The 24,540-nt window shown below is 34.7% G+C and overlaps 1 protein-coding gene across 1 annotated transcript in view; it reads right to left on the minus strand.

Annotated features, from left to right (window-relative positions):
• Positions 1 to 5,752: 5,752 nt before the first annotated feature.
• Positions 5,753 to 24,540, minus strand: part of LOC130010449 (GTPase IMAP family member 8-like) — an 89,151-nt gene continuing 70,363 nt past the window's right edge. Inside the window, exons 3-5 of the mRNA XM_050555810.2 lie at positions 9,320 to 10,048; positions 7,959 to 8,000; positions 5,753 to 7,729 (exon numbers count right to left, since the gene is read on the minus strand). Coding sequence (XP_050411767.2) covers positions 6,852 to 7,729; positions 7,959 to 8,000; positions 9,320 to 10,048 — 1,649 coding nt within the window. The 3' untranslated portion in view covers positions 5,753 to 6,851. The remainder of the gene's footprint in view (positions 7,730 to 7,958; positions 8,001 to 9,319; positions 10,049 to 24,540) is intronic.

Here is a 24,540-nt window from a genome sequence, read left to right on the forward strand (position 1 = left end):
TATCGAATTCCAACTGCCAGGGGATCTTTTACGCGCATTCCAATATATACATGAGACCTCGGTTTTCGTCTCATCCGAAGGATTAGACAGCTGTCCTTGTCAGGCCCTCCGTTCTACACCACTGATAAGAGGAAACAACGTCGGAAAATCCTGATGAACTTTCTCGGCCAATGTAGGGATCGAACACCCGACCTCCAGGCTAGCGAGCCAGTGTCTTAACCACCTAGCCACCGTGGCTCCAGCATAAAAGATACCCCGATATTAATAAGGTAATAGGTTAATATAATATTGTAATAATTGAAATAATTTTAAACTCGAAAAACATTTTTTTGGCAGGTTCTTTGAATCAATGCGTCAAGGTGTATTTTGTGATTTCGTTTTAGAAGCGCACGTTTGCTTTAAGACAGTGCTATTACGAAACATTGTCAATATATTTTATAGTTTATGTCAAACTGGAGCATGTTTATAAATGGAATATGTTGACGAAACTTCAGAATAGCAATAACATAACGTAAATATGACCATTTAGAACACTTAAGGCTGTGTGTATCTATTATTTTATTAACTCTTTATGTTGTATGTATCCATTAATTTTATTAACCCTTTATTTTGTGTGTATCCATTAATTTTATTAACCATTTATGTTGTATGTATCCATTAATTTTATTATACTCTAATGTATGTTGTATGTATCCATTAATTTTATTATACTCTAATGTATGTTGTATGTATCCATTCCGTTTTAAATGCGCATGTTTATGTTATGATATTGGTATTATGACGTTTTGTCAACATATGACATTTATCAGCATGCGCAGTGGTTACATATGCTGATAATGCTGTAAAATAGTAAAATCTTAACGCAAACACGCGAATTGTAAAACAAAAAGACGACACACAAAATGAGGCGTTGATTCAATTAAATCAGTAAAAATTGTCAGAGTTAAAATCATCCCAACTATCACAATATGTTAACATATTACCTTACTGTGATACTCGTGATATCTTTTGCGCAATTGAACCCTACACGCTTCCATATTATTGACATACAGCAAATCAATTGACCCCTACACGCTTCCATATTATTGATATACAGCAAATCCCTATCAATGTTGAAGAACGAAGTAGACTAAAGCTTGTTTTGTTTATTATGTTTTAATATAATCCTAAAAGTTTTAATTCAGATATCTATAAAACATATTTCCTCTTGAGTAATTTTGTTATTTACACGGATGCTACTTTTATTTGATGCATTCTACCCTACATACGTTTTTATTGAAGGCGAAATTCGTGGTAGTATAGCCTACGCAAAGAAGTTGAAATTCTCTGGGATTTCAACGTTCACTGACACTGGAACGATCGAGGTCATACGCTATCAAGAGTATGAAGAGTATTGATTGCGCGGAGAATGTGAAATTCTCTGGGAAATGAACGTTCACTGGAACGACTTGTCGTCATACGCTATCTAACAACACGTGAAGAGTACTGATTGGATTTCACTGGGAATGTAACATTCACTAGAACGACTAGATTTAATATTTATTTCGGGCACGGTAGTGCGACATTTTGTATCAACAACACATGAAAACTATTAAAAAGCTTTGATAATTTAAATATATTATTAAGGCGAGAGAGAGAGAGAGAGAGAGAGAGAGAGAGAGAGAGATGGGTTTAGCGTCCACTCGACATAAACTAGGTCATTTCTGGACTAACATTACTTACATACCTATACAATTTTCAAAGCTTAAACCATGCATTTCGTTCGTGATTAGCAATCAAATTGAAAAGCGTTTTCATACCAATTTTATAACAGTGTAGAATGTTTTTTTTTATTTTCCTGATAAGGATAGATGTCTAGTCATTCGGATGAGACGAAAAACCGAGGTCCCGTGTACACATTGGCGTGCACGTAAAAGATCCCTTGGCAGTTGGAATTCGATATAAGAGTAGGCCGTAGTGCCGCTGTCCGGGCAAAATTTCCCTCATAGCACACTGTAGGACGTTAAACCCCATTTCATTTCCCAACATTGGTGTTTGTTAATTCTCCGATTTCAACGTGCTTCATACTTACGTCATGGGGCCTGTTTCACGAACTTTTAACTCAGATAAAATCCAAATTTTGGTAATTTGATTGGATAAGATTAGATTGATTTTAGTGCTTAGCCAATCAAAATTGAAGTATCTACTAACATTTGGATGCTATCTTTGTTAAGATTTCGAGAAACAGGGCCCAGGTTAGAGGACGAATTTGACAGATGCGTTTGCAGATGAAAAACTTAAACCAGATACGCAGAACACTAGATTGATTGGATGAACAGCAAATTTCTTCTACTACAACAGAAAATGTTTCTGCTGCATGTATGTCACATCAGAGTAAAGTAATCGTAATTGCTCTTAACTGTCATTCACCTTAAATCTGCAGTTGAAGTAGAACGTGATACAAAATGGCTTATTGTTTACAAGATATTGGAAAGTTTTGACACCCTATAGCTCATTTGTTTTCATGTACGAATCTGTTTATCTTTTAATCAGTTTAGAGAGAAATGGGGTTTAACGTCCACTCGACACAAATTCGCTTGCGCGTAGGGGTCTTTAGCAGAGGGAGGAAACCGGAAGAACCGGAGAAAACCCATGAGGGAATCGAAACCACGCCAGTTATACCTTATAATACAACGCATACACGCTAACCATTCGGTCATCCACCCCCAACAAACCTCTCAGTGGGTTTTAGACCATGTAAATGTAGTACAGGCATACATGAACACGACACCAAGGGATCTCAATATGAAACGAAAGTCTGCGGAATGGCATAAGAGGCTGCTGGAGCAAAAACCGTGCATGACGCTAGTCTGAATACCGTTTTTAATGTTATATAAATTATTATTTAGACATTTGTTCACACGAGGAGCTTCTAATCAGCTCTCTAGATGATCAACTCTCTAGACCATCGGATGGCGCAGATGTAAACGGATTATAATACTATCTCCATTTAATGATTTAATTTAAAACTGGAGTCGCATTTAATGTTATCTAACACACAACCGGTCTTATGTTACTTAAATATGCTCCATATTACCTGACAAGAATTGACACAATTAGAAATACAAAACGTATAATTTTTAGATCGCAAGGTAAGATAGTATACTTTCAGGACATATTTGAGAGAGAGCGAGAGAGAGAGAGAAATGGGGTTTAACGTCCACTCGACACAAACTAGGTCATTTCGGGACTAACATATGGTTTAATTTTATTTCAATAATTCGCTTGCGCGTAGGGGTCTTTAGCAGTGGGACGAAACCGGGGGACCCGGAGAAAACCCACGAGGTTGGACAGGCGACCCTACTCCTTGTCACGTACATCCGGGGATTCGAAACCACGCCAGTTGACTCAATGACAGGCTTTGTGATACAGCGCGCACGTGCTAACCACTCGGCAATCCAGGACATATTTATTTGAAACATTAAAGATATACATTACATTTTAAAGTTGATTTGGACAAAAAATAAAATATTGTAAATTATATTAGTTCTGAAACTAATTCTACAAAAATACTTCCCTGGTGTCATATGGGGTTAATTTAAAATGGTTTCAGGACATATTTATTTGAAACCATTTTAATTTAACGCCATATGACCCCAAAGAAGTATTTTTGTAGAGTTAGTTTCAGAACTAATATAATTTACTACTTTTTTTGGGCTGAATCAATTTTAAAATGTAATGTTTATTTTTAATTATGAATATAAAACACCATTGAGGATCTTCACTAATGATAATGGCGTGATATTTTATCAGTTGTTTACCATTGCGAACGCTATGTCAATTTAACCAAGTATCATGACATTATTTTTGTCAAGTTAGTTTCAGAACTATTGTTATGGTGATTGCTGAGTTTTTGGTCTACTTTTCAATGTTAACATGACGTGTCAAGCGGGGTGGTTTCAATCCCTTTTTTACGTGACAAAAATTAGGCAAATTTTATCCTATAGCTCCCATTTTAAAATTGCTTACATGAAAAGCTACGGTACTAAAAAATTAGGCAAATTTTATTCTTTAGCTCCCATTTTAAAATTGCTTACATGAAAAGCTACTAAAATGGCCGAATGGTTAACACATAATAAGGAGTAGGGTCGTCAGTGAAACGTCTATACATATTCGGCGAATATCGGTAGAATCCCTCAACCCCAGCAACAAAAAAAAAACGAGGTCTGCCGAATGCGTCTATTTGTGTGACGTCAGCGCATGGCGGCAGTGACAAAATGAAAATGGACGAAAACGATGTAAATATTGGAAACCAGTGGCGATGATATCGTTTTGTGGGAGTATTTATGCAAATCAAAACGACTAGATTGAAGGAAAAACATATCTGAGTGAATTGACAGAGGTTTGGTTGCCTGACATTACGAATTTTTGAAAAAAAAAACGAGCCGAAGCGAGAGCAGGTAAGATCGAGTTTTCAACAGGCATTGCATTCCTGTTGTTTTTTTTATTATATATTGTCTGGTACGACATGGTGTATGCATATATATATACGGATAGAAGGTCAGATTCCTGTGCATTAAACAACATTTCATTTAAGTGATTTCATTCATAGTATTTACATATAAATGGAATGGAGTTTAACGCCCTATCTACATATCAAACTGCTTTTCTCTGCCTAGCATAAACATAACTTCCCCAAGTTTGGATATCAATTAGAAATAGAGTAACCACACGACTGACAAAAACGAAGCCGCTTTAATAGTCAGGGGCGGATCTAGGAATTTTGAAAGGGGGGGGGGGCGCCGCAAAATGTGGGCATTGACCGCGGTGGGTTTTTTTTTTTTTTTTTTTTGGGGGGGGGGGGGGGGTTATGATGGGGAAAAAAGACGAATCTATTCCCTAGCCACTTCACTATTTAAGCCTTGTAACTTGTACTGTGCACACATGAAACAATGCTACATCAAGTTGCACTCATGCACGTAGGTGATGGGCATGAGTGTGTACGCCGCCGATTCCACAAGATGCTATCATTGATGTCTGTCTATAGTCACTCTATAGGATTAGGGCACCGTTAGCGAAACCACAAGAATTCGTTTGAAAGTGGAAGCATTAATTAGACCAGACTGATATGTTTGAGTCGATGGTTTGAGTCATTTGGGATCCCTGCAACGGGTTGGGAACGGACATATCTCGGTCTGGGAAAAGGCACTTTCAGTAGTAAAAAAGGGCACTGTCGAAAATTAGGGGGGGGGGGAGACGGCGCCCCTTGTATCCGCCTCTGATAGTCCTCTTCGCGTATTTCGTCGAACATAATTAATAGTCCCCTGCTTCCCGCGAAAGTTGAGGGACAATAAAGCAACCTTTGGTAAAACAATTCCGCACAATAACTGTCCTAAACTATTGTACACACTAGAGGAGTCAAGTCTTTAACACAATATCAACTACAGTCTTCGACATTGCAAACACGACTTCTTGGTCAATTTAAATCAACATTCATGTTGTTATCTTACCGTTAAAAGTAAAAGTTTGGCTTCTGATATTTAAGACAATGGAAATTTTAAAATTGGCAAACGAATCGCGTGCCAGAATGCTTTCGAACGCCATTTGCATGAAGCGACTCGATGATCGAGGCTAAACATGCACCATATAGGACAAAACTACTGGTGTAGACTAGAATAACCAGACGCCAAAGACTGTCGTTCATTTCGGACTCTTCGCGTATTTCGTCGAACATAACTGATTAGAAATTAAAATAAAAACAGGAACGATTGAATGTAAATCAGTTTTTATACATTCATATTACATTATTATATGTGTTGCAACCTATTTATGTCCTTTCTCGGTGCCAAAGAATATCGATATAGCTTCTTTAATTGTAAACATATGATGTCATTATAATAATGAATATGGGGTGCTTAGATATGCAAATCAAAATAAAATTGAGTAATAATATTTTTATTACTAAAAAAACCAAAAACCCCAAAAAAGCATAATATAATAAGAAAATATTCTACCTTAAGTTAAAATATAAACGTGACGTCACCATTTTATGTTCGTAGTAATATTAACAGAATTAGATTTATTTTCAATTGATCTTAAGTGCGTTCTAGATATATATATTTTCATATTGTCACAATTTCTTCCACGTTCAAAATGCCGGATAGAACCGAGTTACTTTTCAAAAACGTTCTCTTACGTAATACGCATTAAAACTGAAAACTAATAGGGGGAAGAAGTTTAAGAATTATCGACATTCGGGAATAACCATGGACAGGTGGAAATGGTGATTCGGTATTTGTCTTTAGTAAACTGAAGATGACATTAAACAAATCGTTACATAAGGTATGGCGGATATGTGGATACACTGCTTTCCCACCAAATTCGTATTTTTCTAAGTTTTAGGTTGGAGTATTTAAAAAAACCCACAGGAATAATACTATATTTCACATGCCACTCCCTTCCAGGTTATAGGTAGACCACCCCTCCAGGTTACCTCTCTCACAGCAACTGTTTCATTCACTCATTCAACTTCTACAAAGTATCCAGTGTGCAAGTCAGTTACCGACATCGACCTCGGGATCAAGTTAGATAAACACCGTCTTTTCGGTGCACAACTTTGCATGAGCTCGGATGTTCATCTAACTTGAACCCCTCTGTCTCAATCGATAACCCTTACTTATCCCCTTTTCAATATTACGTTTCAATTATATCATAGGTAACGTCAGATGTGTTGTGTAGATATCAGCTAATACAACCATAATGCCATGCATTATCAAATTTATGAAGTACTATAATTAACTAAACAAGATAAATGGATAAAACAAGATGACCGTCGAATGACATCCACATCTGACGGTATTTCTACTATTGATCTAACTAATAGTACATCGCTTTTGTGCTATTTGGGCTAGAGCAGTAACGAGAATTGGACCAACTGTCTCAATAAGACTTGTAAGGATCAAACTAGAACTTGCTAACAACTCCCGCAGAATACTACGGGAATCGGAACTCATGTTTTCACCCAACCCAGCCATTAGTTTCTCTTTCTCCTGTGGCATTTCTGTTTGTTCACGTTCAGCATATTGCCTTTCTGTTTTACGCCCTTCTTCCATGCTCTTCATTTTCTCTCGCATGGCCTCTTCAGCGGCTAAATATATTTTGCCGGTGTAATGATTTCCACCATTTTCTTGAATGGTTTTATGCACCAAGTTAATTATCCCGTCAATATCTGCATGTGTATCAGGAGCATGGTTATTTATAGCAGCACAACGTGAATGGCAGCGCTGTAATAATAGGTTGAGCTCGTGTGGGGTTGTCTTGTCATTGAGATAATCAGATAATGTTTTCCCCTCATGTTCCAGAGAGTCTTTTCCAGTGAAGATGACAACAACATGATGGACAACCGTTTCCCCAAAGACGGCTACTAGATGATCTACTGTGTCCAAATCTTCCTTTGTAAATCGACCGATTCGGAGTACAAAGAAAAAAACGTGGGGACCAGGAGACGACAGTCCAATACATCGAACAATTTCCGTCATTGTTTCCTTATTGGATTGTCTGGTGTCAAAAAGGCCGGGGGTGTCCACTACACATAATGTAGTGCCGTCACTACGCTTACCCTGGCCGAATTGACAGATGGACGTGACTGATGTTCCAGTAGAACTTGATTGGAAGCAGTTGTTCTGTATCAGGTGATTTCCCAGGGAGCTCTTACCCACTCCTGTTTTACCAAGAATGACGATCCTAATTTCTGAAGATAGAACAAACACATGTATCCTCATTCCGAATTCAAACAAACCTAGAAAATTGGGAGTTCCTCATACACGCACCAACCCATAATAATGCAGTTTCTGGAGTATTTAAACCGAATTGGGAATTATTACCACCTGTCCTCAGCGGAGAAAGAATATGCTTGTACTGTGGATATTGATAAAACTATATAATATTTAATTAGAGCTATTAAGATATCATATACATACCACTGTTCGAATTCTCTGATGGCATGGTTTCAATGTGCAGATCTGTAAAATATGAAATATATATATATATATACAAGCAAAGTTAGAGCCACACACCCGCGAAAACAGAAAAGATCTGAAAAACCATGCTTACATAATTTATGTATGTGAACCACCTTGACAAACAGAGAGAGGTAGGGAGAAGTTGGGTTTAACGCCCACTCGTCGCAAACAAGTATATAAAACGTGACGTTATGTTACGCCTAATTGCCGAGGAAGTGTTGGACATATTATTCAACGATGAAAACAGTGAACTCAGCTGAAATTTGATGACAACTTTTGACGAGTGGACACCTCGATAGCAACAAACTCTGTTGGGAGGGTTGGTGTGTTGAATACCGGTGATAATGAATTAAATTTGGATAGAAATTCCTGGTCACTTGGGAAAATATATCGGAAAAGTTCACCGAAATTCTGGATTAAAATATAACATTGATCTTCCTGTTGAGACTTTATATTAGGGATATTATTTATCATGCATTGACCGTGGAGTCAAACCGCTATACTAAAGATTGCCGTGACAATAATACCAATTTGATATCTTCATCAAGATTTCGTAAATGGAGAGATTTGTCTGAGGAAGAAATGATAGTATTTATTTGTTTAGTAATTCGTCTATTATTGATAAATCTTCAGGGTACTTCTGATTCAGTCGCAAGTGTCCCTTTTTGGGTTCGGTCATGCCATGTGACAGATTTCGAAATATTTGATCATTTTTTCATCTGAATGACAATGCCAATTTGTTTCCATGTGGTGATGATGGACACGATCCCCTCTTCTTTTTCGGAAATATATCCTCCCCCACCCGCCTGAGAAACTATCAACCGACGAAGGTGTAATTCCATGGCGCGGCAAGTTAGGATTTAAAACATATAATCCGAATAAACCTGATAGGTATGGTATCAAAACTTTGCAATTCAACTGATCGTTACTGTGTAAAACATAGAATTTATACAGGTGTGGCTCCGGCACCTAATGGGGAGATTAATGATCTTGTAATGGATCTAATGAATGATTACCTAGGATGCTCTCTTTACTGTGACAATTTGTATACTTTACAACTTTTGTTTCGTGATCTCCACCATATATAATTCTAAACTAAAGGATAAGGGTGGGTGAGTCATCATGCACAATATGGACCAATGATTGTAATGAAGATAAAAATGGTAAGGATGTATATGAGTGTCGGATAGGATTCGGAGATTGATATTTCTTATATAACTTCACGGTGTACAAGGTGGAAAAATACTGAACATGCAAAACTGTCCCAAAGCAAATATTTGTTTTATTATTGATTACAGCAATTTCAATTTTATACAGACCTTTGTTTTTTCTGGTTCTCTGTGCCTCTTCGTCTTCTCTGTATCTCTTTAATGTTTCACGTATTCGCAAATCTTTTTCGCCATTAAATCGCTCATCTTCCACCCAACCACGTTGCTTGGCACGCGCCTGTACAGCCTGTTGGTACATTTCTTTGGTGTAATATTGACAATTGTTAATCCGTATGGCTTGTTTTACTAGAGTCATTATGGTCTTAACATCGACTTTAAGTTCAGGACCACGACCCCGGTTGTTAATTGCTGCAACCCGCCTGCCTGCGTCCCCGATAAGTGCTTTCATTTCAGACGGACTGTTCTCAAGATACTGGTTAATCGTTGAACCATCATAATCCAGTGAATCTTTACCGGTGAAAATAAATACTGCGTATTTCATGAAATCCTGCCCAAACCAATATTTGAGATGTTTGATTGTGTCTATCTCCTCCTGTGTAAATCTATCAATCTTCAGAACAAGCAGGAACACGTGGGGACCTGGGGTTGAAAGCTCTATACATCGTGTAAGTTCTTCAAATGTCTCCGTGGTCGAAGCTGTAGTGTCCGCAATGCCTGGTGTGTCAACAGCATCGAGGTTGGTTCCATCTGCAAGTGTGGTCGATCCTTTCCGACATTTTGCTTGCAGAGGAGTCGATTTAAACTCTTTTCTCCCAAGCAAACTGTTTCCCAGGGAACTTTTGCCTACACCTTTCTTTCCTAGTAATACTAGTCGAATGTCTGAAAGAAGTGCAATAAATTTATACAAATATCAGCTTATGAATCATTTATTTATTTATCTAAGAACATATAATAAAATACATATATTAAGTCATTTATTTATCCAAGAACGTATAATAAAATGCAAACTATATGCCCTACACCATTGTCTCTATATAGGTACTACTATCAAACATTTGCGGTTTATAATTAAGCTACAGAACTCGTCTTAATCTTCTATAATTTAATAATAGCAATTCAAGATAGACTTATGTAATCATTATTATTATATTTAACTTATGACCGAATGGTTAGCACGTGCGCGCTGTATCATAAGGTCTGTCACTGAGTCAACGGGCGAGATTTCGATTCCCCGGTTGTACGTGACAAGGAGTAGGGTTGCCTGTCCAGCCTCGTGGGCTTTCTCTGGTTTACTAGGTCCGGTTGGTTGTAGGTCGACTTTAACTGTACATAATACAACAATAAAGATATAATCTATTTTGTCTCATAATAGTATAATATATACGACTCAATGACATGGTCGGGATTATGGCATAAATTTTATACGGTTGTAAATACAATAACAAAATGTGTTGTCTAAAACTGGTAGCGAGATGTGCCTGGTGAATGTTGACAAGACTTTTTCATATGCGTTATGTAATGATGGCACGACTGACATTTCGCTTTATCCCAGTGATATATAATCTAGATTTCGTTTAATACAGATATTCCCAGCACATACACAGTTTTATTTTTTACGATATGACAGATGTACACTTTAAAGTGTTTTTTGTTTGTTTCTTTTTCTGGTTATAGACTTCAGACAATGTAAAGCAGATGTAAACGGATCATATAATATTCATAATTAATTCAGAGGGAAATTGATCAACTAGAACCGTTAACATGCCCAAAACCCTTTACTGTTTATATCTGTTGGAGGTTTGTGTGATTAGATAATGAATTTCTCAAAGGGTGTTGGGTAATTAATTAGTCTGTTAATTACTCAAGGAACTAAACAGTTATAAACCCAACACTCATTATCTAATCTAGACAGACCCACCCAACACTCATTATCTAATCTAGACAGACCCTTTAAACTACACAACAGTAGAAACCCAACAGATTTGAACAGTTTTCTAAAATAATTTGAAACTAAACATTACATACAGAAACTCCTGCTAAAACAATACAACTGAATGCAGCCCAAGTTGTAGTGTATGGACCTAAGAAAGTCTAAACTGTCATCTATCTTAAAAAGAAGAAAAGAGGTGTAGGACTATTCTATAAAACTTTCGAAAATTGCGCCGATATTACGCGTACAAATTTACTTAATTGATGCCTTGAGCCTAATATATTCGATTTAATCATCATTCAATTATAGAACTTTTTTGACATTTCTAATTTCACTAATGCAGTTCTCAAGTTGTATTTATGATGAATTGAAAGGTTGACACTTAGGTTTAAAAGAAGTATAAATCTGAGTATGATCTGCGTATAAATGATAGCTGAGACCATATTTTCTGACAGTGTCGCCTAATGGTCACGTATACAGCGTAAATAAAATCGGACCAAGAACAGAGAGAGCGAGAGAGAGAGAGAGAGAGAGAGAGGGGTGTTTAACGTCCACTCGAAACAAACTAGGTCATTTCGGGACTAACATGGTTTAATTTTATTTCAATAATTCGCTTGCGCATAGGGGTCTTTAGCAGTGGGGGGAAACCGGAGGACCCGAAAAAAACCCACGAGGTTGGACAGGCGACTATACTCCTTGTCACGTACAACCGGGGATTCGAAGACCAAGATCAGAACCTTAAGGAATCCCAGATGATGACGATAATAAAGCAGATTCACACGACGATTTACAACTGACTATAATACACTGTTTTCTACCCAACAAATAGCTGCATAACTGATTTAATGCAGAGCCACAAATACAAATCTACGTAAAAGAAAAATAAATCGAATACGACTGAAAATGTACGTTTTCTTTTATCAATTTCCAATACGTCATTTGAGGTACTGTGAAATTATTTATAAGCACTTTAAACCGGTTCATATAACAGTTCTATGAGCGGGACGTAGGTGTTAAAGGAGCTAAATCGCTAATATCTGGGACCTACAAATTGACACAAATGGGTCGCAACGTATATAATAATGTAACATAAATGTATATAAACTGATTTACATTCAATTTTTTCCGTTTTTATTCTAATTTCAAAGCACGTATGTTCGGCGAAATACGCCAGAATTCTCAACCGAATGACAACCTCTAGCGTCTGTTTATTATAGTCTACACTGATAGTATTTATCGTGCATGCTCTCCAGATAAGAATATGTGGTCACCGTTTGACATGACTTGTGGAATATGTCTAACCTCGTTCTTCGAGTCGCTTGTTACAAATGACGCTGAAACGCATTGTGGTACACGATTCGTATACCAATGGAAAAATGTTTATTTTGTCTTAAATATTGGACATCGGAAGCCCATCTTTTCCCGGTAAGATCACAACATCAATGTTGATTACAATTGACAAATAATTCGTGTTTTCAATGTCGAAGGTTTTGGATGATATTGAGTTAGAGACTTAGCTACTTTAAATACAACATATCTAGTTTCAGAATGCATTACATATTACATATTATCCTGTTTGAATGGCATTTAGTAATTGAACACATTAAAATAAACACAGCCGTTCTATGGATAACAATTACTGTATCTTTGTTCAAACGTAGCTTTCATAGAAATACAGTAATTGTTTATTTTATACAAAAAATCCTTCATAAACATGTTATTAAATATTCAAAAGGTGTAATTTTGAGATCGTGTGATAGGTCATAACTACTCAGTGTGTTTTATAACTCTTTTGATTCGATTCAATATAAGATATTCTTTTTAAGGAAATATTCTTTGAAACTTAGTTTCAGAACTAATATACGTTAATGTTTACTTTCATAAAAACCTTACCGGGGATATTTTCATGAATATAAATATGACGTGATATAATGTCGAAAATAACATACATATTATATCAGTACCAATGGCAACCTTTCTTGAATATACATGTATTTGCATGAGTAGGAGTACAAGATCTTAACGGGAAAATATGATCAATATATTGCTAACTTTTTAAAACCCCTTGTTGATTACGCCACACGAGCACACACCATGAAACTCTTTTAATCAAGATATTAGAATTACCCCTTCACTTAAATATCAGTTGAAATCTGGGACCAATAACAATTAAAAACGCACTTACAATAAAATCGTTCTAAAAACGAATCAATCACATCTAAACTTGATTTAAACTTGAACGGACTTGTGTATTGAATACAGGCTATACTGGAGGCCATTTATTTTTTTAAATTAAACATACATTATGCATGAGCTAAATACGCCAATTGCAGGTCTTTCTGTAGGCCTGAAATGTTATCTAAATTATTAATTAGACATTAATTAACTTATCCAGACCATAATCAACGCTAGCCTGCGATATTTATTTTATTCATGATATAATCACGAAATGGATAATTAAGACTCTGTTTTTTTTATCGTACCGTCTTTAGTAATGATGACCGAGGCTAGGCCGAAATTTCAAATGCTTAATTCTCGGTTCATGGTGGATCAATTTGACTGAAATTTTCAGCATATTCCTTTTACATTTTCTAGTTTTTAACTATTACAGTGAGAACTGCCAGCTCTTTATCTAATCTCCCATAATGTATCTTTAAATATTTAGGAAATCTTAATAGATATACATGGGGTTGATTTATATCTGGTGGTATGGTTTATTAACTATCTGATAATTACTACCTGCATTGCCTAAATTATGATTTAAATCAGTTCACATGGACCGCCCTACAAATATTTATTTACAAGCTCCACAGACACCATGTCCAGTTACGGGTATCATGTAATATAATTGAAAAAAAAATCCAGAATTATCAAATTGAAATTAATAGCTGGGATAATGGAATATAGTAATCATCGATAATTCCATATTTATCCAAAACAGCAAGGTTCGGCAGGCAGATAGCTTATATGATTTAATGTATATCAGAATGAAGTAAAGTAGTGATGTGTTTTTACCTGGACGTATTTCTTATTTATTTATGCATAAACATATTTTTTTTTATTTATCAATGAAAAGAGAATTATTTCATCTCTTATTATAATATCCGTTTATTTAATTCTGGTTTGTAATTTTTGATGAAATAATTTTCTTTGCATTCAAGTAAATCATTAATGATCACTTTACTCTTTGCCTTAAAATGCTTTCTTAAAAATGTTATTTTGTTATTTCGCTTTTATTTCTTCCAAATCGTTTTATTGTCACGTTATATAGCACCATCTTTATGTTTCGTGGAGTCGTTTGAATCCCAGCTGGGAGATTATCTAGCGTTTATATTTTTATTAAATGTTAAACAACTAATCTTAACATTTTTATTTTAACATCAACACTTTAAGTAATTCAAGTTTATTGTATTAAATTAAAAACAAAACTATTATAAATTTATATCGTGAAAGCCTGTTTATAGAACCTACTAACTGTACGACGGTTCATGTATTGATCTTTATATTAGTAATAAGAAATCGCTTAAATCAGACACTAATGTTAATGCAGTACACATTCGCCAATAATCATAATCTTTGAATATACATCATACAATTAACATAGAAATTATAAACCTGTTGATTATTGAAAGTTTAAATAATGTTTTAATAAATGATGCCATTAATCAAATCTATCAAATTTTTTTTAAGTGATTAAAATAAATGAAATGAAATGGGGTTTAACGCCCTACTATATTACAGTATATCCCAAGAAAAGTAGTAACTATAGGACCAAATGATAAACCATTTATGGATATCGCCATACGTATAAATAAAAATTCGACTAATAAATAGAGCACAAAAAGCGCGTGAAAAAATTAATAATCCTATGCATTATCCTTTAGTGACATTTAGCGATTGGAAATAATATAACGTATATAACACAGTTTATGGTTTATTATACACAAGCACAACGTTTCGATAAGTATCCTCTTATCGTTATCAGGCACAATGATTGATATGACAAAAGAATACTTATCGAAATAATATGGAATTAATAAAATATTACGTAAATATATTGAACGTTATTTCAGTAATAGAGAATGCATAGGTTTAGAAGGCTGCAAATCAAGGTATTTATATACTGTTTCTGGAGTTCACCAAGGATGCTTATTGGGTCCTTTTTTATTTTTAATTTATTTAAATGATATCCCCGATAATAATTCGCTGATGACACTGTTTATCATTATTCATATTGATCCTCCAAGTAGCCCACATTCTATTAATAATGATCTTAATATTATCTCATCATGGGCTAAACAGTGGTGTGTATCTTTTAACCGCCTCAAAAAGTAAAAATATTGTTTTCACTAGGAAAAATACAATCCACCAAGGCGTTCTTTTTGATAATACTAAAGTTGAAAATTTAAATACTCATTGTCATTTGGGATTAACATTTCTGTCTGGTTCATAATCATAAAACATTTCGAATATACTGTACCAGAAAGCTTGTGGTCGCTTAAATACGTATACTTAAATATAAAATGAACAGAATTTCACTATATAAAATATATCTCGCTTTTATTCGCCAGGTTTTAGGATATACTGATTGATATAGGGTAGAATAATAATTCCCTGAAAGATTCTGATCCATTAGAATGTGTCCAAACTGAAGCAGGTAAAATCACTGTCTAATCAGACAATAAAAGACACTTTAATTAAATTATGTAAAATAAAGAAAATCATTAAATGGCCGAACCGTTCTAACCTACCTCATCGTATCGAGAGTTGTTTATGGTCTTATGTTAATAAATGTCTAAATAGTAATTTATATAATATTTAAGGTCGAAAGAAAGACCTGCAATAGACAGGTTTAGCTCTTCCACATCAAGAAATATATTTTATCACCCAATAATACATTCTACAGTAAATATCGCTTGGGTGATAAATTTCTACTGAGCGATATCTAATCGTGCATTTTATGACAGGGGCTACATCAAAAGTTGATTAAATTAATATCAAATAAATATCCATCTCTTTATAGGCAACAAACGCTCAATTTCAAAGATTAATATGCACACTTTCAGACTGTGTATTTTTAAAATTTTAAATTATTTTTTCCTTTTCAAAATATAGCATTTCAAACTTAAAAGTAAAAAATATGCATATTTTCAGAGTGTCTGGTTTTTTTTTATATATTTAAATTCGTTTGTTTTTGTCTTTAAAAATGTAACATTGTAAACTTTAATGTGAAGGATAAAATTGTGAGAAGTTTGTCCCCGAAGCGGGTATCGGAACCGAAGATATTTTTAGGAATATATTCGAGGAATGTTTATCTTCGAATACTTCATATAATAAAAATGTTTCCGAATTTGTTTTAATAAAAACAGAGGCAAAATAAATTACGCATGCGATTCGTGTCTAAAAGGAGGGCATATAAATACAACCACAAAACACAGAAATATAAGCAGAGCACCACAGCAGAAAGTGAAATTCATCTGCAACAACGCCCAAAGCACAACAATTGCATATTCTTTTATCTCTTTCGATTGTATTATATCGCTCGGTTTCACCATTTAGTTGGGGAATATCACAACGAACATGACAAACTAGAGTCTTCTATTCCTGGTAAAATTCGATCTTTTATGCGAAGTTGTATTTAAGCTAATATTAATACACCAAAAGCATCTTGTTAGTCCCAAATATAAGAAAACTCGACGTTATTTAAAAAAAATTTATTACCCAATTTAATAGTATCATTAAACGATTCGTTAATAGAATATTCATTATTTATTAATTATTTGGTTCAATATTTATGTTTTTATAGTATTTATTTCTAGATTCCAGATTTGATAAAAAGTCGAAAAATTTACTTTAAGTATCCTTAAGGCATCCTCAGCAAACAGTAATGAATATTTTCTGGTGTATAAAATTTATATTATCACTGAAAAGAAACTCTCTTAAATCGTTCATAAATATTAAAAATAAAAGTAGGGATAGTGATTCGCCTTGTTTAACTCCTGAAAACCTTGAAAATGTTGAAGCTGGTGTACCTCTTTAAAATTGACAAATTTGTATACTTTACCACAATTCACAAACTCCCCAGGTGAAAAGCTTTTAATAGTTATGTTTCGTTACTGGCTTTTAACAATCAAATAATATCAAAATATATTTTAAAAATTGATTTTGAAACGAACAACGAAAGTAATTATTGTATTCAGTTAGCAATTAGTCCGTGAAATATACAAAATTCTTGGTATATCGATAGGTACCAAGACAGCACCACAACTAAATAATTGGAAAACCAAATGAAGCTGTTCTTAAATAATGTTGTTAACGAATTGGCAATGTTGCAAATTTTCAATAAATAAAAAATAAGATTTAACTATCAAATTCACAGTTGAAAGGAACAACCAGTAAATCGCATTCTTGGACTTGCTACTGAAAATATTGGATTTTGGAGAATTTGGAATCCGTTTTCTATTGGCTGACCGAAACATTTAATCCTATAGAAATATCATGTTGGGTTCCTCGTGCCAGGAATTGTGCACCAAATGTAATGATTTCGTATAATTTGGGATTGAATAATAAATGCCACTTTCTTTAATTTAAAATGAAACTTTCTTTATTGACAGTTTTCTTCGTTTAGGTAACAGTTTCTTGGAAATTAATATTTACGGTAATAGGTATTTCTTAGAAATTGTCTAGCGCGTGTTTATAGGAATGAATTGTTTACGCCACAACAAAGATATTATTCGTTGCGCGGCTCGCCGACTATGGTGATTTTTTTATTATTAATATATTGCACTTCGCAATAGTGATAGTTTAAACATAATTTATAGCAAATAACTTACAAAGCGATTAGGACAATTTATAAAAATTATGAACCTTCTCCCGGGGAATAGAATAGAATAATATAATATTATATAATATATGATGGCATAACAAACATTTAACATACACTAAATACAGCTATATATACATATTTTTAATCATCTATCATCTATTTATTGTTTTGATGTAAATAAGATCATTATCATTTTACTAAATTAAGCATCTAATATGAACTATAATAATAAATGTGTGTTTATCTAAATAAAGTGATAAATATGAGTGTGTGACTGTGGGGATGTACATTAATCAATAAAGAATTAAAACCAAGTTTATAATTTACTATTAAAACGTTTTGTGCTGGAAATATAACGTTGAACGGCAAGAAATATTGTCTTGTTTCAAATGTTGGGTAAAACAGGGCTCCCATTCAGTAAGATATTTAATAATTCGTCAGAGGGAAGACTATTAAGATGATTAATATCGGACATTAACATATCTTTTTGAGCGGTATAAATAGGACATTTAAAAAAGTAATGGTATATATTTTCCACTGACATTTTACAAGGACATAGAGGAGTGTCTATAGTGTTAGATTGAAATAGGTGATTATTAAGGCTACTAGATGAATGACGGAGTCGGTTATGAAGAATTGTTAGTTTACGTATGCCAGTGTTTCTATAATGAGGTTTTAGGAAATTTAATTCAAATAGACTTTTTGAAATTGAGATATGAATTTGCATTCTTTTTATCAGTTAATAGTCTATTATATTCAGAAATAGTTTTAGGAAAAAAGGATTTTTTTAAAGACTTAGTCTACAAAAAGGAATCGTTATATTATCTTGCTTTCTTAAATTATCTGGTATATTATTGATAGGAGGAACTACATCCGATAATTATGAGGAACCATGGCCATTTACTATTTTCCAGAGTAAAAAAGTCAGCGGATTTTTCTGCGATCTGATAGTTTGGGCCACCCAGTTTCGAAATATAAAGCTGACCTCGGTGTGTAAATTGTGCATCCGGTGACAATTCTTGCTGCCTTAAGTTGAAATAATTCTAATTTATAAATATTGAAATTTGCACAGGAATCCCAAACGCAATAGTGATAATGCCCCTTTCAATAATTATGCATATGTCATTCGAAATATGTCTTGAATATATATCGAGATTTAATCAAATCCTGTTTCTACACGATTTTAATTCAGCTGGGTGTCGAATATTGTTATCGGGTGTCATTTACAACACGCTGTTCTTCTTAACGCCAAATAATCTATTATTCAAATCGTGTTTTGGTTTTTAAAAATAATTTATCTCGGCGTGGGACAGTTTTGAAAAAAGTCATCTGTTATTCAGGTTTGTTGTAAGACTACTTGTATTATTACGCCTAATGTCATATTTTGCGAACTCGATTTGGTTTTCATGTATTGAAAATAATTTTTAAATAATTTATAATGAACGGTTCTTTTATAGATTTGTAATACAAGCTTTGATAAATTGGTAATAATCCAAGAATTAATTGTCGCGTGGTGATATCACCTACCTTCTTTTATCCAGTTTTAGTTTACAAAATACGTTATTATTATTTGATGTGTCTGACGGCTTCGTAAACGCCCTTTGTTGACTATAATTAATTCTTTTATTAGTTTAAGTTTTATTATCGTCTTTAAACTACTTAAGGCGATTTCAGGTCGTGTGAATATTATATTTATTATGTTGCATGATTCGCTGTTTGGTGTAATTGTTATACAGATTGGTGTGTAAAGGCAAACAACTGAATTTTTAATGTTAACTGTCACTATGCCCTTCATACCAGTCACAAATATGCTTTTCATAACAGTCACAAATACGCTCAAATATGCTCTTTATAATAAAACATAACAATAATAAATATTGTCAGGGGTGTAGATGGGGCAATCCACAAGCAAATCAGATAATCTTAATCCTTTATACCACGCACGCATATGAAATAATTTACGGTAGCACACGCCCACATCCTTTGAGTAGCTGTGTGTTGTTTTATTTGATCCATGTGAGATTTGAGGAGAGCAAACTTAAATTTTCAGACAAAACTCTTTGAGGTAAAAGGATATATTGCCAAGCTATTAGAGGTTCAATCATTTTGATTCGTTAAATAGACATACCTAAAATGTCACCGAGCGCAGCAATCCGAAAACAATATTAGCAAATATTAGAATGTATTATTATATATTCTAAATACCCAACAATATGTTTCTGTCCGTCATAGATAACTTGAGAAGGAACTGACTCTAAACAACAGCAACACAAAGAGGCCACAATAGTTTGCTTTCTGTTAGTGATAGTCAAATTACCCAAACTTTATAACGACGAGAAAACCCCCATAGAAACGTGGCTAGAAATATATCTTTCAAATAACTGTGGCATGTGTTATTCTCATTTAGTGATTAAATGCCGCTTAAAAAATTATAAAATTTAATAAATGATGCAACCTAATTATAACCGTTTATCGATTGGTGTGTCAAGTCAAGACTAGATCATTTGCTCTCAGGTGTTCCATGTGCACTATTTCATAAAATGGAAAACGCACAGGATTTGGCTTCTAGGTTAAATACACAATCCACCTATGTATTACTCGTATCTGTCTGGGTTTATGTTCCAAACCGAAATCCCAGATCTTTAACCGACCCGTGTTTGTGAGCAGGATTTTCTGGACATTTCTGTTCATTTGGTAATCTTTTAATCTTGTGCCCAAGGATCTCTTCAAAATATCAGAACCTTTTCATTATTGAACTTTTTAGAGACATTTTAAACGTCACTTATTCTCAAGAGGATTTTCATCTGTAATATTTTAGTCATTTTATGTGTGAGTTTCATGTACCTTTTTAATTTCTGAATATTAATAAATTTCTTGTGGAATATTAATTATCTCTCTTTATGTATGAGTGCCATTTATAATACATTATTCTGTTCTCAGTACCCGTACGCCCTATTTGTATATAATGTCTGGAGCCGCGGTGGTTCAGTGAGTAAGACGTTGGCTCGGTAGCCTTGATGTCCCAGGTTCAATCCCGGTGTTGGCCGAAAAAGTTCACCTTGTCAAAGTTGCAGAGAACAGAGGGCTGACAGGGGACAACGTATGGTCGTTCGGATGAGCGCGAAAAACCGAGACCCCGTGTTCACATTGGCATCCACTTTAAAAGAACCCCTGACAGATGGAATTCGATATAACGAATAGCCCTTGGCGCCGCTTTCCGGACATAATTTCCCTCATAGAAAACTGTCTTCGTTGTGTGCGGTAAGAATTAATAACATTATTAAATACAATAATTTAACATATTAAAATTTCCTACAATACATTATTTCACCAGAATAACTCGCCATTTAGTGTACCAGAACGCGTAATCTTTGGGATTATTCTGAAAAGCTAATTTTTATTTTTAATCTGCATCAGACGGCCCGAGACGTCTGCTCAATAAAAGAAAATATATATATATGACCGATTATGTGGGATGGCTGAACAGTTCTCAGTCTATCTGTGAAAGTCGATGGTTTCCATTTATTTTTCTACATAGACCCCATTCCAGATGTACACTCGTTTGCCAACGATGTTGCAAGGCCTGGATGCCAGTCAGAAAGAAAGCTTCTTCACCCACCTTAACAAAGTCGTTCACAGCTGACACGAAGTCATCATTTCTAGGAAATTAACGACCGGCTAGTTTGCTTTTCATTTTTGAAAACAGGTGAATATCTGACCTGTCCCCCCCAAAAAAATTATCAGGTTCTGCTTCAAAACGGCGCAGATTTTCACAGGACATCAGGAATCAGTCAAGTATCTAATCTACAGTCAAGAGTTTTGGCACACATCTTGCAGATACTGAAATCTTGTCATTCCTAACTCGTTGGCGTTAATGTGCTCAACCTTCTAATGACAGATGTTCGCAACACTAGCAATATGTCTAGTGGTTACATCATGAAAGATGTCCCCAACACTGGCAATATGTCTAGTGGTCACCATCAGCGGCCATTTTCTTGATTGGTTGCTGTTGATGGCTTTCCAGGACGCGGGTCGTCTTCAAGGCGCTCTCTGCCACGTTTAAATTCCGCATACCACATCTTCTTTATTGTGGAAAAGGAAAAGGCATCATCCCCTAAAGTGGAAACCATGTCGGCATATTCAGTTTCACCCATTTCTGGTAATTACAATTTGCAGGTTCGAAAGATCGTCTGGTACGAAGGCAATAATAACACTACAGCTGCAGTTCTTATGTCTATGATTCATTCAATGATTGTACTTGTAGCTGGCAAAAAGTTGATTCTACCCGATTGATTTGGGCTTCGAACTTTTCAGCGATCCCTCGTAGCTAAAGAGCGGGATCTGCGTGTGACTAATTCTAACAACGTTCTAGGTGATCCAAATTTAGTAAATGGTCATCTGCATAGTATCACATTTACACGTCATAATTATACTCATTAAAGATATGTCCACCCACGCATATATGCTCTTATACCCATACTTTTTCTCGGCTCTTTGATGAAAATGGGAGGGTATACACCGATACGAAAAGTAACCGTGAGTCAGTTGAAAAGTGCCAGTGTATCAGTTGAAAAGGGACAAAAATAACAAAATCATGATTTACATATTTATTTGAATATCACTGGAGTTGTCATTTTAATAATATTGCCGTAATTTTGCACCAAATATCAATTTTGACGGATCAGAAAGTCTTTTCAAAAATAAATATTATTTTTTTACTAGTTTAATAAATCAAGATGAATGCCCCCTACTAAAGGCGCAAAATATGTGGGGATCAGTTTTTTTACATTTCGATTTTATTTTCGGGCCATTTCGGTTAAAAGGTGAAAAAGGCGTAGAATTAAGCTATTTACAACCTATTCAGACTTTTCAAATTTTTAAATATTTCTTAGTAACTTTTATAAACGTGTAGCCATCATCCATAGGAAGAAAATATCAAAAATTATTTCTGGCATCTTCTCTTGTCGAGAAATAACCAATTTTGTCAGGATCACACTTTTTAGTGAGGATTTATAAAGACTTAATTGTGCTTAATGTTTAATCAATTTTTCTTTCAGTGGTTTTTTCTAAAATCAAATTTAAATATTTTGTTGATAACGGAAGTGATGTCATCATGTCGAGTCTTTGTTTGCTGCAGTTTATTTTATGACATGTACAAAATGTATCAATGGAACCGATATTGCTGGATTTACTGGCTAATTCTGCGTACTTTGCATAAAGTTGATACATAAGAGACACTAACACTGTTTTTATCGTCAGATAGTGTTACACCAACGTTTCGAAGAGGTACCATCTTCTTCTTCAAGGTAATAAAATGCCTTGAAGAAGAAGATGGTACCTCTTCAAAACGTTAGTAATGTTTAATCAATTTTTCTTTCAGTGTTTTTTTTCTGTAATCAAATTTAAATATTTTGTTGATAACGGAAGTGATGTCATCATGTCGAGTCTTTGTTTGCTGCAGTTTATTTTATGACATGTACAAAATGTATCAATGGAACCGATATTGCTGGATTTACTGGCTAATTCTGCGTACTTTGCATAAAGTTGATACATAAGAGACACTAACACTGTTTTTCATCGTCAGATAGTGTTACACTAACGTTTTGAAGAGGTACCATCTTCTTCTTCCTGACGATGAGAAACAGTGTTAGTGTCTCTTTTATTTATCAACTTTAATATTTATCTAGTGAAGAACACTTCCGTATCGGATCCCCCGATCCATTGTTTTCATATTCCTGTTGGACGCGAATTCTACACAAGTTTTCCATTTCATAACGGAGGTGCAATGTTCGTGAGGAAATCTGTTTAACGGCTCCATTGGTATGGGATTTGACGTCAGTTAAAGGGCAACGTGGCACCGGTGAAACCCGTCATTACTGCATAGCAGTTCTAGTCTTGTTTTGTTGTTAAGCGGGTTGTCCTTTAAACTGGTACTGCATTTCTAAGAAATAGAGTATTGTTTCGCGAAAAATAGGGGCAGTAGTTTTACGAGTTTGAGATCCAAAGGGCTTCACTGAGTCAGGTGGCGTGTTTTTAATCCAACACTTGTACGTGATAGGGAGTAGATTCGATTGCATAACCTCGTGGGTTTTGACCAAGTCCCCTGAGTTTCTTCCCACAGTTAAAGCCCTTTATACCCAAGCGAAACATTGAAATACAATTATATCATATGCTGCTACCGAAATGGCCTACTTTGTTTCGAATGGGCGTTAAAACAAATTTCCCTATATTGCTTGACTCACGATGGATAAATCAAATATGTAGAGATAATTTTACAATGCAACGATGTTTCTGTATATATCTGTATTACAGCACACGACTCATGATTGATAACAGCAACTATGATAGGGTGACCCATGCACCTACAGAAATACAGTCAACCGCTGATAGTTCGAGACTACCACTAAAGCGTGTACATTCGCCGTGTCGAGGCCAACTTTCTGACAGTATGATACTATAAATAGCCATGGCACGTGCAATTCTCTACAAATCTATCAACTATTACAGCCGTAAAAAAATTATTGTTGACGATTTTGAATAGCAGTAAAATTAAGCTTCTTGGTTATTACAGCAGATTTAGAAATTACGTTCGTTTCATTTTTTAAATCGCTTTAT

This window comes from Patella vulgata, chromosome 7 (genome assembly GCF_932274485.2).
Source record: "Patella vulgata chromosome 7, xgPatVulg1.2, whole genome shotgun sequence".
In the NCBI taxonomy this organism is placed as follows: domain Eukaryota; kingdom Metazoa; phylum Mollusca; class Gastropoda; family Patellidae; genus Patella; species Patella vulgata.